This window comes from Leptinotarsa decemlineata, unplaced genomic scaffold (assembly GCF_025532065.1).
Source record: "Leptinotarsa decemlineata unplaced genomic scaffold, Ldec_3_MD MMD2_tig00000882_RagTag_RagTag, whole genome shotgun sequence".
NCBI lineage: Eukaryota > Metazoa > Arthropoda > Insecta > Coleoptera > Chrysomelidae > Leptinotarsa > Leptinotarsa decemlineata.
In genome coordinates this window covers 5,554,593-5,571,362 of record NW_027412556.1, presented here as the reverse complement: position 1 = coordinate 5,571,362, position 16,770 = coordinate 5,554,593, and the positions used below count along the sequence as shown (strand labels likewise).

General features: G+C 33.8%; 1 protein-coding gene across 2 annotated transcripts; it reads right to left on the bottom strand.

The window, feature by feature from the left end:
* Positions 1-604: 604 nt before the first annotated feature.
* On the bottom strand, positions 605-16,568 carry MICU1 (Mitochondrial calcium uptake 1). Of its 2 annotated transcripts, none has more exons than XM_023169915.2 (9): positions 16,278-16,568; positions 15,858-16,008; positions 8,577-8,742; positions 6,025-6,062; positions 4,064-4,178; positions 2,729-2,889; positions 1,496-1,737; positions 1,196-1,413; positions 605-974 (listed from the first exon to the last, which is right to left on the bottom strand). In XM_023169915.2, exons 1-9 carry the CDS (start codon positions 16,511-16,513, stop codon positions 820-822), a joined length of 1,482 nt encoding a protein of 493 aa, XP_023025683.1. In that variant the 5' UTR covers positions 16,514-16,568; the 3' UTR covers positions 605-819. The 2 variants fall into 2 exon arrangements, with proteins under 2 accessions (XP_023025683.1, XP_023025689.1); XM_023169921.2 differs by lacking the exon at positions 8,577-8,742 and adding an exon at positions 10,236-10,395 and having other exon boundaries at positions 16,278-16,567.
* Between the last annotated feature and the right edge of the window lie 202 nt (positions 16,569-16,770).

Sequence of the window (16,770 nt, the reverse complement as noted above, 5' to 3'; positions counted from 1 at the left end):
AGCAGTGTAGAACATAAGCATTTTGTAAATTGCTAATTTCAATTTTTATATAAACCAGAGAACATTTATATGAACATTCAATATTAGTTAACCTCTTTGGCGCAATTTCCCAGTGTATCACACAAGTAACGTTAAAATATGGACTGGCCTATGAAGAGAGAACAGTGATTCCAATAACTAAAATAAGATGGAGAGATTCACGTCCTGGCAGTTAAGTCACTCATACACTCAATGTCATTTATGTCACGATATTTTACGTTTTGACATTTCCACTGTAAAAATTCTGGGATGATTTATTAGTTTCAAGTCATCTTCTAATGATGCCAATTTGTTCCTTGACACTCCTGACAATTTTTTTGACATATCGTGATATATATGTAACTTTACAGGCATGAGACTATTATAGTACAGGGGAGACATAACAATTCCACTTTTTTCAACGTTACAGTTTAGCAGATGCCAAAGTTTTTCGATATAACAATGTTTTTGGTAATAAAACCTTTTGCATCAGGACATGGTCTATCGAGTTATGTGAAAAAAAATAAAGGAAATATTAATTGATTTGAAATTTTCACTTCATAATTCAACTGGGAAAAATCAAAAGAACACAATAAATAAATATTTATTTCAATTCAACGCTAACAGAAAAACAAAAAATATAATTCAAAGAAAAAGAATACTATAAACATACCTCTGTAGCAATTTACAATTAAGCAGTATTCATTTTCTATATAAGATTTAGATCGATCAGAAACAGTCCATGTTTGCATTATATAATATTGAGAAATATGTCAGTTACATGTTATAATAATAGTAACTTCAAATATCTAGCAAGGCAGGTCTTGTTTCCTTGGCACATTTGAGAACAGATTGCATGAATTTAATGAATCCAGTATCCTTGGGTTTTTCAAGACCTCTCAGAAGACGATTTTTCATGACTGCTATAAATTCTTTGTTGCTCAGCTGGCCATCCACTGAAATAAAAAATTTCATTTGAATATGTGAATTGAAACAGTGGTAGCAGATCTCTAGTCGTAATATTTTTGTACCAACAAACAAATCCAATTCAAGGACTTTGATTGCTTGCTACCCAATCAATATATTCGGAATATTTTGTCAGACCACTAATTTTAAAATATCAAGTAGACGGTATACAAAATTTTACCCATTTTTGATTACTCAAAATATTACTTACGGTTTTCATCAAATATGGTGAATACTACGTGAATAACATGATCACTTAAGTTAACATGAACCACAGTTTTAGCTACATGTTTGAGAGTTTGTTGATCAATAGAAGCTCCGGCGATGTGGTAAAAAGTTAATGCAGTATCTACGTCGTTGATGTTGTTCAGGAAATGGAAAAAGTTGAGATAATCTTGTTTAGATATCCCAAGACTATGGTCTCTGAAACTGAATATAACCAAGTTTAGTTTTATAAAATCAAAATCAACCAATCATTCAGAATTCATAACATCAATTTACTTATTCTTACGTTTTCTTAACTCTCTTCAACATACGAGCTTTTTTCTTTTGGGGATAACCTGCATACGCTAAAAGAAGTTCAGTGAAATCCCCCTCAGAAATATTTCCATTTTCGTCCGGTTTTTTTCGATTAAACTCCAAACTCAAAATTTCCTGTTGAAGTTTTTCTTGGAAATCTAAGAACTTCTCGATTGTCAGCTTTTGCTTCAGGTTTGGACCAAAGAAATAAGTAGTCAATGCTGAATTGACTCCCTGAAATAAATGAAGACACTATCTTTTTCATAAATTCTGTCATTGCTATGAATCAAAATGAATGAAAATTGAAAAAAAATGAAATAACTCAAAACCCATGCTTGAATAATTGTCATTCAATTTCGAAATATGCTGAACTTGACATATACAATAATGTTCAATTTTTTCATGTGTTTTCTATAGGGATTTGAAAAAGGGAACCGAATTGATTTCCATCATATAGTAGGAGATTATAGCCGGTTGTCGAAGACCTCCCACTACTATAACATAATTAATGGCATTGATTTTGACCGACGTCACACGACCTTGAGCTATGTGCAAAGCCAAACATGCAAGTCTGCACCCTGCTCAGTTTGTTAATAGCTGTTGTTTGTTTCATTTTTGGCCACCAAACCGTAGACACATATCGCACTAGTATTTCTAAAGTGACACAACTAAAAAAAACGGCATTCTTGAGATGAGACTATAAAAATAATCGGTAAATATTTCTTTATCGATCATCTAAACTGATACAGTTTAGATTATCGATAAAGAAATATTTACCGATTTTTTTCATAGTCATGACTCAAAAATACCGATTTTTGAGTTGTCACTTTAGAAATACTAGTTGCGATATGTTATCATGGGTTTAATTACCATGATGTAGGTAGAGCCAATATATCATGCCTCTCCATAGGTGCATCTAGCCATCAATACTTGAACAAACATATTGAATTTCCTTAAGATCATGTGACTAGAGACTAGATTATTGAATCTTGTTGAACACTTATACACCTATAGTGTTGATAACATTTTTTTTTAATCTACAAGATTTGCTTGCCTCGCTGGCACCATAAACCGCCCGTGTCCACCAAAATTGAGAGAAAGGATTGCAAACAATCAATTTCAGGTATTGAAAGTTGACACTGAGATTTGAATTCATATTTTCAGTAATAATTTCAACAAATGCTTCAATTGGTTCAAGTTTTCAGTTAATTTCTAGTATTCTTACCTTGAAAGTGTTACCAGTGTTTGCGTGATCCCTGTGACGTGATCCTATGCTAGTCTGTTGTCGAATTAAAGTGGCAACCTTCTCAAATTCTTCGCAATCTACATCTCCATCACCATTTAAATCGAACATACGAAACGCAATCTCAAAGTGACGACGAGACGCTACAAAAATGTCGAATCAAAGATCACTACACTACAGAGTGTTTAGGTTTTCAAACCTTGCTTGCTCAGCCTAGTTTATAGAGATGATACGGATATCCAGTATCCGGCAGAATACCGGAATATTAATAATATATTTTCAGGTGATTAATTGCTTTATTTAATTAGTATCACTTAAAAAATACAATCAGTACCACACAATAGTTCTACAACTTAGAAAATGAATTAGTAGTCTTCCTGCACTAAGGGCAAATTATGGGAATAGGATAGAGAAAATAACTTTTGTCTAACTTTTACTAAATAGAAATCAGAGAGGTTTTTTTTTCTATATTCGATATGAATTTCTATAAAATAAGTAGGTCATCAATCGAACAAAATACTAATTTCTCTGCATTAAGAGATAGGAAGCGGTTTCGCTTGTCTTCGTAAATAAGGCCAGCTTCAGAAAAAAGTATTTTGCTGTACACACTGCTGCAAGGTGCTAAAAGATAGATGCACTACAATCGATACAATAAGCCAATAAATGAATCAATTGTTAACTTCGAAATTTTCAATAAGGAAAAGTTGAGAATTGGACCGTCCGCCCTCTCATTCGCACGCCGCCTATGCTAGCATTCTTCTTGCGATGCACCAAATGACAACAATGTCGGATATTCGGCGACCGAATATCCGGCTTCAAGGTTGACCGGTATCCGGCTAAACTGCTATCCGTTTCATCTCTATATTTTTTCCAATATAAAGGTTAGGGGCTTTGAGTAATAGTTATTTTTTTGCTTCTACTTCACTAGCAAGAATCAACAATTGTTCAACGCAATAATCAGTTTGACACAACAGATCAACAAACATCAAGACCTAGAAAGTTGATGAAACAATTTATAAGAGAAATCAATAATACAACAAAGATAAAACCACAATCCCTACTTGAGTACATTGGTCAAACATATTTTTTTCCTCCTAGAATTTACATTAATCCAAACTAATATTTGAAATAACGAATTCAATTCTCATTTCTTTTTCATATTGCTTAGTCAACACAAGAGTTATCAAAATAGTCAACACTATAATATGAGTAAACAAAAATGAGTAAAAGTATTTCTTAATCGAAATCTTTAAAATTGAAATCATCTATTCAGTTTTAGGTCAATCGAATAAATAAATAAAATTAATTTGTACTTACTTGACAATACCGTCAACAGGAAGATGTAGTCAGAAAAAGTAATGAGTCCGGAACTGCCCAATTTGTAAAATATACTATCTTCATCTAGAGTAAGATCAAGTTTCTGCTGTACCGTCTAATCAAAAAAGTACACGAAGTGAATAAATTGAATCAGGGATATATTATCATCATCATTGACATTAACGAAGAATAACTTAAGATATTATTAAAATTCAAAATTATACTCCCAATAAGTTATAGAGCAATATATTTCATAACCAGAGATGTCCTGATTCATGAGTTTTACAAAACTCTTTGTTCCTTCCACAAAATGTGATGAAGATAGAGAAGTATAAAGCCAAAACGTTTTTCTTCACCAAAAATTACGTTTTCAACCCATAAAAAAAAACAATAAAATATTATTTATTTTTCGTGACCACAAGTTAGACATATCTGTGCCATTATGTCCACAGACAAACTCAAAACAAAATCTACTCAGTTATATACATTAAATAAGCCTTGTTACTGCTTGAATTTGCGATTAGATATTTCGAAGAATTCGCATAATGGAAGAACATCTGTGTCAAAATGCTATGGCTTCTTCTGCATTCTCATTTTAGTTAAATTGGTATAAAGTTTAATGAACAAACAAAACCTTCAACATTATAGACATTCCAAAGCACTGACTTTCCAGGCTGTGATTTCTGTTTTTACTCCAAGACCACTTGTGATATCGAGAATACGGTATTTCGAAACGATACCCATTTCAAGTCATGACATTTCGACTCTTTGAAACTCAAGAAAAGCGGTCGCGGTCATGATAGCAATCTTAATTTTCACATCTGAGATTCTCCAAATACAATAATCTATGTTTAAGGTGTTTCCACCTTTTTATTTAAAAAAAAGGATACACTGGTAACAATAATTCATTATATTAGGTTGTTTCAAGAGTTTTGTCAGTTTCAATGTCATGAGTTTTTGTGGCTTCACATCTCGATAAAAATGTATACAACTGTGTCGTGGAATATACAAATCGATAGAGAATTTTGTACCCCATACATTGAAGCTTTTAATTTTTTTCGAAACTCGTTACTTATGACGTCGTTATGTACTGAAAATTGCATCAGCAGCAGCCGACATTGGTCAACATACGAGGTCCGATCCTGCTCAACGATAACGCCCGTCCGGACGTTTCACAAATCATCGTCCCATCATACTCACCCACCTAACCCCCCAGACCTCTTGCCATCCGAATACCATCTTTTCAAGCACTTCGATAACTTTTTCCCCGGTAGATCCGTCGCCAATCAGGACCCGGCAAAAACGGTCTTCGTCGACCTCATCGAATCCCGAGTACTCAATTTTTATGCTGACGGAATCAATCGACTTGTGTTTCGTTGGCAGAAGTGTACTGATTCAAATGGCGCTTATTTCGATTAACTTGAATACGTATTCACTGAGATATTACGGTTTGAAGTAGACTCGTAAAAACAGAAAAAACTTTTGAAATGACCAGTATTATTTTCTCTATTCTTACCCCATCATAGAAATACTATTTTTCTGTAGTTTCTATAAGTCTTCCATCTTCCCACCTTGAATAAGCTTTGAAATTTGAAATTCACCTCAACATCAAGAATAAAATATTATTAAAAACATTCTTCTACAGACTTCAAGTGTATCTAAACTACGGCATTAAAAATTTTACTCAACTGTCAAGTTGATGAGAATTTGCGTTGTAATTTTGAATGAAAAAAAAAATCTAATTCATAAGCCAATTGTTAAACTAATATCATGCTATACAAAAATTGACATGCAGGCAGAAGACATTCCACAGAGAGAGGGTAATTACCTGTAAACTGTGCTGAAAAAATAAAAATAGACGAGATTTATTTACAGAGGTAAATTAATTATTTGGATAAAAATACAGAATGTGAAATGTGGATAGTAGAAATGAGACAGGTACTAAAAATTTTATTTCTTACCTTAGGGTCATATCGCCTATACTGATCCAATCCATAACCTAAAAAAGGAAATATATTTGAATGGCCTTCTAATTCAAGAAAATTTCTTCATGCAATCTGGGAGAACATGCAACTTTCAATTTTGATCATCCCAGCCATAAATTTTGGCTGAATGATTATGTACTTCCTACCAGCTTATTTATTTTGAAATCCCGCTTCAGCCAAATAACTAAAAATCGATTCAACGGTCCGTGTATGAATGGGAACATAAGTGAAGATGAGGTTACAACCCTTTAGTATGACAACTGCTATGAAGTATTTAGTTTTAGTTCAGATACTTCCACCCTCGGTGTGATTTCCTTCTTGACGAGGTTAAGTAATTTTTAGAGGAAAAAAAAAGTGGTGCGAAGGCAAAACATGCATATTATCAAAAGTTAATGATTCAGTAGATGGTGCAAAGTCTGAAAGTTAGTAAATTATTAGGTTGATTGGTTAAGTCTTCATGAACCATATTCAAAATTCTTCTATTTACATCATCAGGTAGGGAAACATCCACTGGAATGGTTACCGTAGCTGTGAATTCTAAAAAAATCATTTTATGGGAAATTGGCAACAAATTCCTTATTTTAACCCATTAAAAAACTCCAAAACAAAATTATAAAGTGTGAATTCAGTTAAACTACATCGAGCCTATAATCAACATGTATAAGATTTGTCATCCTTACATAAATTCAAATTATGTACCTTTATTTATTTGGTCAAAATCAAGTTCAAAACATTCAAATCTAACTACTGGCAATGTGGTGGATAAATTTGAATATAGAATAATGGAAATGGTCTAATAAACCGAAACCGGTCGTAACAAATAATAAACTTAGTAGAAATTAGACAAAAGTTATTTTCTTTATTCTATATTCAAAATGAATTTCTACAAAATAAATAGGTCATCAATCGAACAAGGATAAATTTGAGTCCTCTGATTCAGTAAATGATCGACCAACACACGTACCTACATCGACGATACGCAAGATCTGCAGAAAACATTGCCGCTCTCTGTGAGAGTGTGCAGGAGAACCCGAGGCGATTTCGCGTCGCTCACAAGAACTCGGTCTTTCGCAGACCACAACTTGGCGAATTTTGCGTTGTGACTTAGGCCTGCACCCGTACAAAATTCAACTTACTTAAACAACGACGTGTGTTCGCTGAATGGCCTCTGGAGCAGTTAGCAACTGACCCTAATTTGCATCGAAAAATCATTTTCACGATGAGGCCCATTTCTGGGGGAATGGGCACCTGAACAAACAGATTTATCGAATTTGCAACACTACCAATCCACATGAGATCCAAGAGCGTCTAATGCATCCCGAAAAAGTCACTGTTTGGTGTGGATATTGAGCTGGCGGCGTCATCGGTCCATATTTCTTTGAGAACGACGTTGGCGAGGTCATCACTGTTAACGGCGAGCACTATAGGTCAATGATTACCTTTTGGCCTGAATTGGATGATCTGAACACCAACGACATGTGGTTTCAACAGGACGGCGCCAAGTACCACACAGCTCATGCCACATTAGATATTCTGCACGAGCGATTTGAGGGAATGGTCCTTTCACGTGGAAGTGATGTGAACTGACCACCGAGATCGTGCGATTTGAACTCGTTAGATTTTTCCTTGTGGGGGTCGCATGTGTTTGTGAAAAAGCCACAGACCACAGCTGTCCTCGAAACCAACATAACCCACGCCACTGGTCAAATTAAGCCTGATTTATGCGCCAGAGTAATGGAAAATTGTACGTTTCGGATGCGCTACACCCAGAGAAGCCGTGGCGGATATTCCACACATAATGGCATCAATACGTCAATAATGGCATCAATAAAAAATTTCGATGATATCTCACTCTGTGTTATTTAACTCTTTCGCTGCTCAAGACGAGTATTCTCGTTTGCCGTTCTATTGCTCCTAACGAGAAAACTCGCATTTCAAAGTAAAATAAGATCTGACTGCTCCAGCCGCAAATTCTCGCGGCAACTTATTTTGTAGTGCGGCGACGAGCCGGCAACGGCGCTTTTCGTGCAAATTGTCTACGGCGCGTCGATAACAACGTGGTACATGTGTGAGCTTGCTAATATATTGTATTCTTCTTGCATTGCAGGGAAATAAATAATGCTTAACTTTAATTGTTATTTTAATAAATGATTCATTATCATAAAACATTGTTTCGGTGACATAACATATTTAATTTCTCCCTAAATTGCATATCCCATTGGACTATACTGCTCCAGACGAGTATGTTCGCAAACGCCAGAAAAACTGTCAACTGTACGAGAGACGATTCTCGTCCTATGCGCAGCGAAAGGGTTAAATTTAGAGATGGGAAGCGCCTAAAGAAAGACCTTATATAAACATGCATGTTTCTAGGGAAAATAAATCATTATTATTATCATTATGTAGACTAGCTGACGAGGGTTTCTCAGAAAAATGCACAGATAAACTATATATGTAACTACCAGATATTATTTACTAAAACAACACCCACAAATCATCTACAAACTGATAACTGAAATAAGACTAACCGTCAGGTTGTTTCAAACCAGGAGTCATGGATCTTAAAAAATCATCAGGTGTCATGAAAATTTCATGCTGATCAACTGTAGCTCCTTGAACTTGCAGAGTGGCAAAGTAGCGAAAAACTTTGTCTGGTGTCGAATAGTGTCTAATGCGATTTTCATATTCGATTATCTGTTGCACATGCATGAAAAAGAATGATTATTATGCCAATTTTAAACCACAACAAACTGAGAAGGTTTGCTAATGAAAAAATGTCTGTGTTGTTCGGAGAAATTTTTTACTTCAGAAGTAAGTTGGTTATTTTTATATTTTCAAATAAATTTTTCTTTCGAATTCAAATCTATATTCAATTTTGGGACAAGAATTGCAGAGAAAAATCCAAATAATCAAGTTATTTAATCTAATCATTATAAGATAAGACCATAACAAAATAGTGAACAAGCTGAAAATACATCGTTAACCAAAGTTGATACTTTAATTAGTCGAAGTCGGGATCAACATACAGCAGCGCGCTGTTCCATATCTCAATTTAGGAAACAGAAATCTAAATTTCTATAATATAACCTCATTGCACGAGCTCGACAAAATAAAAATATTGGCGGTCACACAGGGTGTTCAATTTTTTCTGGGCGGATCCCAACTGTGTTTTTTCAAACGGCAACCTATATTTTTTATAGTTTTTTCGGTTTCTACATAGAAAATAAAAGACACTTTATGTATACCTTCACTTCGAGAATATTGACGGTTTTCGAGATATCTAGCATGACAGGTTTTTTTCCCCAATATTCGTTAGGTACTCAGAATATTTGAAATTATAAAGTAATGCAAAGTCCAACTGAATTTGTTTTTGTCAAATATTCTACATTGGTAACTCTCTCAAACGATATATCTGAAATCTACCTGTGATATACAGGGTATGAAAAACCGCTTGCCACATATTGTAAATAAAAATTTGCAGAATCTTCCTTATTTTAAATGGAACACCCTGTATATTATTGATCCATAAGGAGCGCCAACGAAACCTCTACAAATTTCATTAAGTATTCCCTATGCCTAGGTTCAATAGTTTTTCTTAAAAAAGCATTTTTCTTTATAATTTCAAATATTCTGAGTAACGAATATTGGAAAAAAAAACCTGTCATGCTAGATATCTCAAAAACTGTCAATATTTTCGAAGTGAAGATATACATAAAGTGTCTTTTATTTTCTATGTAGAAACCGAAAAAGCAATAAAAAATATAGGTTGCCATTTGAAAAAACACAGTTGGGATCCGCCCAGAAAAAATTGAACACCCTGTGTGACCGCCAATATTTTTATTTTGTCGAGCTCGTGCAATGAGGTGATATTATAGAAATTTAGATTCCTACCTGTTTCCTAAATTGAGATATGGAACACCGCGCCACTGTTGCAGGACCCTGTATAGTTTCTGGTTTTTCTTCGCTAGTAGATGTCACTTCAATTCAAAATGGGAGCGGCAAAAGTGTTACTGAATAAATGTTTTTGATGATATATGAACCCTTTTATCAATCAAGCAGAAACTCAACGATACAAAAGGCGTCATTTCATTATTCATTTATTGCTAAGGCTTACTCCACACATGAGAGACGCAGAAGATTAGTATGATCCAACACCAAGCAATAGCACGAAAGCACTTATTATTTACCATCAGGTTGTTTCATTCCTGGTGTTATGGCCCTGAGAAAATCATCTGGGGTCATGTAAACTTCTGACGTATCACTCTGAATTACTTTTACTGTCGAAAAATATCTGAAAATCTTGTCGGGTGTGGAATAAGCTCTCATTCGATTTTCATACTCTATTATCTATCATGAGGTATGGAAAGAAAAAACAAATAGAAAAAAAAATCATGAAATATAGGCAGGCCAAGAAATATGTGAGACAGGAAATATTCGTTACTACTCTGAAACAGCTCCAACTTCGAATTTTTTTATTTTCTAAAATTATCTTATTATTTTTTATATTATTTATCAGAAACATATTGAAGTGGGGATAGACTTATTTATACAGGGTGTAACTAAACAAGTGTAAAACATTTAAGGAGGTGATTCCTCATTGAAAAAAAGATAGGATCTTTCATATAAAGAAATTTCATTGGAGCATCCCTTGTTAAGATACAGCCCCTTAAAGGGGGTACATAAAATTTTAGTAACAATTTTTTTCACAAGCACTAAAAAAGTTACATTATTGAAATTAACCTGACGTTTTGTACTACCAAAAAGACACTTAGCCAGTTATTCATTTGGTTTACTCCATGGTTGTAAGGGGTGGAAAACGCAACCCCTAAAATTTATTTCCAATGTAACTTTTTGTCTTATTATTTGTTTACCATTTAAAAATTGATTTCCGATAGCCTGTTTCATTCTAAACAAAATATGTCTCTTGGGTTTTTTGCCCAAAATGAACCAGTTCGCAGCAAAAAAATATTTTACGAACAACATACATCGTCATAAATGCGAACTGGATTTATTGTTATTTTGTAGTTAGTACCTGTATTAAACGATTAAAGGGTAATAAACAAAACTAATTTATTAATAACAAAACACACAACATGTAGAAATCATAGTAAATGTTCAATATGTCTACCTTCAGACATTACGCATGCGTCTAGACGTCGGCGCATTGAGCTACGTATTTGCTCAAATATTCCTGGAGTTTCTGTGATTACCCTGCACGCATCGATTATGCGGTTTCTTAAGTCCTCTACATCGCGAACAGGAGTACGATAAACCAAATGCTGTAAATGGCCCCAAATAGAAAAATCGAGAGGATTGAGATCCGGGGATCGAGCGGGACAGTTATGTGGTCCTCCTCGACCTATCCACTGATTTGCATATGTTTCAGTTAAATGCTGACGTGCTACTTGACTAAAATGGGCGGGAGCCCCATCATGCATAAAAAACATGTCCCTTCTGATGCCCAAAGGAACTTCCTCCAGCAGTACTGGATGCACTTCTCTTAAAAATTGAACGTATGCCTCACCATTTAATCGAGGAGGTAGAAAATGAGGCCCAATTAAATTATTCCCAATAACTCCGAGCCACACATTAAGAGAAAACTGTTTCGACAATAGCGTGAGGGTTTTCATCAGCCCATATGTGGTAATTATGAAAATGAATAATCTTGTCCCAAGAAAAACTACATTCGTCTGTGAATTCTATCGTCTTCAGAAAGTCGCAATTTCTTCTAATCATTTCCAGCATCCAATTGCAAAATTCAAGACGGTTCGGAAAGTCTCGCGGTAACAGTGCCTGTACTCGTTGCAGATGGTAAGGGTATAAGAGTTGTTCCTTTAAAATTCGAAATACCGTCATTTGATCAACATTTAGCTGGAAAGCAATCTTTCTAGTACTGGTAGTAGGTTGTTCTTCAATCAAATTGAGTACTGCTTCCTCAAGCTGTGGTGGCGACCACAATCCTGTGTTCTTTTGTCGAATGAACCATATTCTCGTAATCGTTGATGAAGTCGAGCAAATATTCTATGTGAAGGATGCTACCGTTGAGGATAAATTTCAGCATATATTCTAGAAGCTTCTAACCCATTCCCCTGCGACAGACCGTAAACGTAATGCATATCAGCCATTTCCTCATTTGTGTATGCCATTTTAATAACAAGTAACAAATCAAGAACAGAACAACACACAATTAGTATTAATTCAATTTCGAAAATTCACAAACTGATAGCGTCATACCAATTTAATTGTCACTATCGCTAATAGCAACCTACTAGATACATTAGTTTCGTATTTTCGCATTTATGACGATGTATCTCTATAGTGGTTCCTAAAATAATTGTTTGCTGCGAACTGGTTTATTTTGGGCAAAAAACCCAAGAGACATTTTTTGTTTAGAATGAAATAGGCTATCGGAAATAAATTTTTAAATGGTAAACAAATACTAAGACAAAAAGTTACATTGGAAATAAATTTTAGTGGTTGCGTTTTCCACCCCTTACAACCATGGGGTAAACCAAATAAATATCTGGCTAAGTGTCTTTTTGGTGGTACAAAACGTCAGGTTAATTTCAATATTGTAACTTTTTTAGTGCTTGTGAAAAAAATTGTTATACAAATTTTATGTACCCTCTTTAAGGGGCTGTAACTTAACAAGATATGCTCCAATCAAATTTCTTTATATGAAAAATACTACCTTTTTTCGATGAGGAATCACCTCCTTAAATGTTTAACATTTATTTTGTTACACCCTGTATAAATATAATTATGAATTATACATTTATAAAATATAAAATAATGATTTCGTTGACTTAGTATGATTGTATTTTGGTAAGTGAAGTTGTTGTCCTGTATTTCCTCTTGTTTAATATTATGGATTAGAGAACTAAATATTCTGGCATCAACTTATTCAAGACTTTAAAAATGAAAATCTTAGATGTCAAATATAATCTCTGTGATACTGATAACTATTTTAATGAGTCCAACATGAAAATAGTATTTGTATATCGGTTACACCTCAAGTTTATATGCATTCCTCGATTCTGCAATTTCTGTAGACTTGAAATTTTGTTAGCATCAAAGGAATATAATATACTTCCACAGAAATCAGGTGAGGTTGAATAATTGTATTATAAAACGTTAACCTAGAATATAAAGATAGCTCAGATAAGACTCTAGTAAAGAAATATATCTTTTTCGAAATACAATTAAAATGGACGCTGAAAGAAAGAGTGTTATCTAGCATGAAACCCAAATACTCAATCTCGTTTACGAACGTGATTTTTCCACCATTTATTGAAAGTATAAGAAATGGTTTTGCGTGGTTTAATAATTGGAGCTGTTTCTAAGAAAAAGATTTTGCTGATTCGATTATTAGTCAAGTTCTTAAGAAATTATAGGGAGCATAAAAAGTAATGGACCCGTCACCAAATTTTCTTAGTATAATAGTATTAAAGAGATATTCTCTTCAATTGTACTTCCGGCACTGAAAGCCTATGGCTTTATATGTAAATAGTAATTTCTGTATTTATGTGTGGATACTTCACCTTTTTTATTTGTACATTCAACATAATTTTCACAATTCTAAGATCTCATAGAAGTTGTTTCGAAAGTACTCTTTTTTTCGTGTTATTCGATGTTTATATGAAAGTAGTTGTTTTAGCAGAGCTTTTTCTTCCAGTTTGTGTCTGAAAGTTAGTTCTTTGCACATTTACACATTTTTGTAGAGTTCAAAATGAAAATGATTGCTTTCTTCCTTTCTTTGGAAGATTCCCAAACTTTTTTGCATAAAGATGGGGAAGTAGAAAGCCAGAAACTTTTTTTCCAAAAAAATAATCACTTTCTTATTAGTCAGTGGGCTATGCTTGAAGACTGGCTGTAAACAAATCTAAAGTAAATGGAACTTCAAACGTTCAAGCCAGTCTCTATATACCTACACAGTAGGTTTAATGGACTGACGCCTATCAGAAAACAACTACTCCCCTGGCTAATACCACGAAGGGCGTTGGATTATATCCGACAGGCGTCAGTGCAGGAATTTTCACAGAAAATGTCCTGCATATGCAATTGGCAATACAACTGAAAGAGTCGGATATAATCCAACGCCCTTCGTGGTATTAGCCAGGGGAGTAGTTGTTTTCTGATAAGCGTCAGTCCATTAAACCTACTGTGTAGGTATACAGAGACTGGCTTGAACGTTTGAAGTTCCATTTACTTTAGATTTAAAAATAATCACTCCTAAACATATCCCCCTTTCAATTTTAATGAAACACTGATTAGATTGTACTGTCATGATTACTATAAAAAGCACATAAAAAAATTTACACAGTTGCTACAACGGCGGAGAATAGTTTTTGTATCCTAAAGAAAAATAGTGGCTAGGTCCATTACTGAAAATTCATTGGCTTTAATAAAATCAAAAAGTTAAATGAATCCCTCTAAGAATTATGGTAAATAGAAAATAAAAGAGCAATTTGTGACCAGAAAAAGGAACAATAATGATTAAAAAGAGTCATTTCTAATCAATGGTGAAGAGTATAAGATTCAAATGAAACATCATGATAGTAGAACAGAATATAAAGAAGTTATGGAGCCATCGTTCTCCATTTTATTAAAAAGTTTGAAATCTGCCTGGTAATTCCAATAGAACAAAAGCCCTTTGTTATCTTTTAAAAGCTGAAAGTTCATCAGCCCATGGTCCCAATATATGTGAAAAACGATGAGCTACTATCAAGTTTTATCATAATTTAGCAGGTAACAGGTAGCAAAGGTGCATCATCCAACATAGACAGGGAATGATTGGCTACTGTGAGGTTTGCATCATCATGGCTTTGGCAATGAACAGGTAGCAAAAGTGTCAAAAATCCTTCGCCAGATACAATAAAACTTTTCATTATTATATGTTATTTGGGTAACTCCAAGAAAATATTTCCCCAGTAGCCGGACAGTTTAACAGTTCTAACACCTGGCCCGATAAATTTAAAAGTTAATGTAGTTGCGTGCATCATGCAATATACATCTAAATAGATTTATTTATTTTATTTAACACGTACTCCCAATTATAATTGAAAAATACAAAGTTCAAAAAACAATAATTAGAAAACTAATACATACAAAATGAATACAAAACAAATATATAGTGTCACTATAAACATATACAAATACAAACTCAATAGCAGTGCAAACAACTCCTTTTGGTCCTAATAGCAATTGGCAAACTGCTGAAAATAAGTACACATTAAAGCACATTTCAATTTCTTAATGATGTTGCTATTAAGTTTGTCTGGCCTGGTGTTAGTTTTGTCGAAACTATTTAGCTACTCTTTTGGTTAGTTTCCGGGTTTCGCTGTAGTCTTCTTTGGATACAATCTCCAAACGTTTCAACTGCAACTGCGGCAGTCATCTTCAGTAGCGCGGTCGAAGTACTCTTCTTGACGTTTCAACTGAACTGTAGCTACTACACACTATTGCTACCTGTTACCTGCCAAAACCATGACGATGATTCAAACTTCACAGTAGCCAATGGTTCGTTCCTTACCTATGTGAGAAACTTCCAGCTTTTATAAAATAACGAAGGTCTGGCATTTACAGTCTCTTAGACTTCTAACAAAATCATTAGAAATGCCCAAATTTGCAAAAATAGAATTTAATTTGGATAATTGAATTACATATTACTGTTATATTTCTGGAACCAACTTTCTTCTTGTTCATGCTCATTTTTAACGATACTGTTCAAACAAAATACCAAAATCATTAGAGAGACCCAAATTTACAAAAAAAGCATAATTCAAAGTTAATAAATTAAATTATATTACTTTTCTATCTCGGAAGCCCACTTTATCTTTTCTTTGCTTTTTTGTCTTCGAATCATCATCATCGTCAGAGTCTTTCTCTATTCTACTATGTAATTGTATTCCTTCCGTTACCGTTTCACTTTCAGCTCTAACAGAAAAAAAGTGTTTGAACCTGGAAAAAAAATTGGATATGCTCGTCTTGATACTGACACGAGTTGAAAGTATACAGTATTTTCTTTTTTGTGTTAAATGCAAATAATTATATAATAAACTAAATTTCTGATTCGATTTTCCTAGGGATTGATAATATATTTTAATATATCTGAAGTTAAAGTAGTAAAACTACTTTCAGAGGATATCAGTTAATATGGTAGGAAAGGATCTCTGTGACATATTGAACAAAACACTGCTTCCTTCCTTCGCTTATTACATCTCACTTACCATCTATAGTCGATACATGATCCAATGAATGAAATCAATATAAAAGAATACCATATTTTAGAAAAAAGTGGCAACTTTTCATTTTTATTATGTCCAAAATTTTTATAATTTCGTTTTTGTCCATGGTGGAAATCAGTCACATGAAATAGGTATCTAGGATAATTATTAGTGAATATCGATGTCGTGTAACATTTATAAACAGATATTCCAGGGCGTAATATTTTGAGATAACTCATTTCAATATTATGTGACTTTGTTTTGACTGGAAAGTTGAAATGAAAATTGACACATTCATAGTGTTTTCCATTGGTAACATTCGTGCATATCTAGTGTATTACTATTTTTCATTAATGTATTGAAAAATAGAAGCATGTATGCACTAGTTTTACCAATGGAAAACGCTATCAGTCATTACACAGAAGGTGAGCTCTGAAACAAACTAAAATTAGTGCAACTTATGTTACTCCTTCAATACCTCAGAGTAATGATATTT

Coding starts and splice junctions, on each gene's coding strand:
- MICU1 (XM_023169915.2), bottom strand. CDS start 16,513: ATGAGTTATCTCAAAATATTACGCCCTGGAATATCTGTTTATAAATGT. Junction 8,743..15,857: donor TGGGCTTCCGAGATAGAAAA/GTAATATAATTT, acceptor CATGTGCAACAG/ATAATCGAATATGAAAATCG. Junction 975..1,195: donor CACCATATTTGATGAAAACC/GTAAGTAATATT, acceptor TTTTTATTTCAG/TGGATGGCCAGCTGAGCAAC.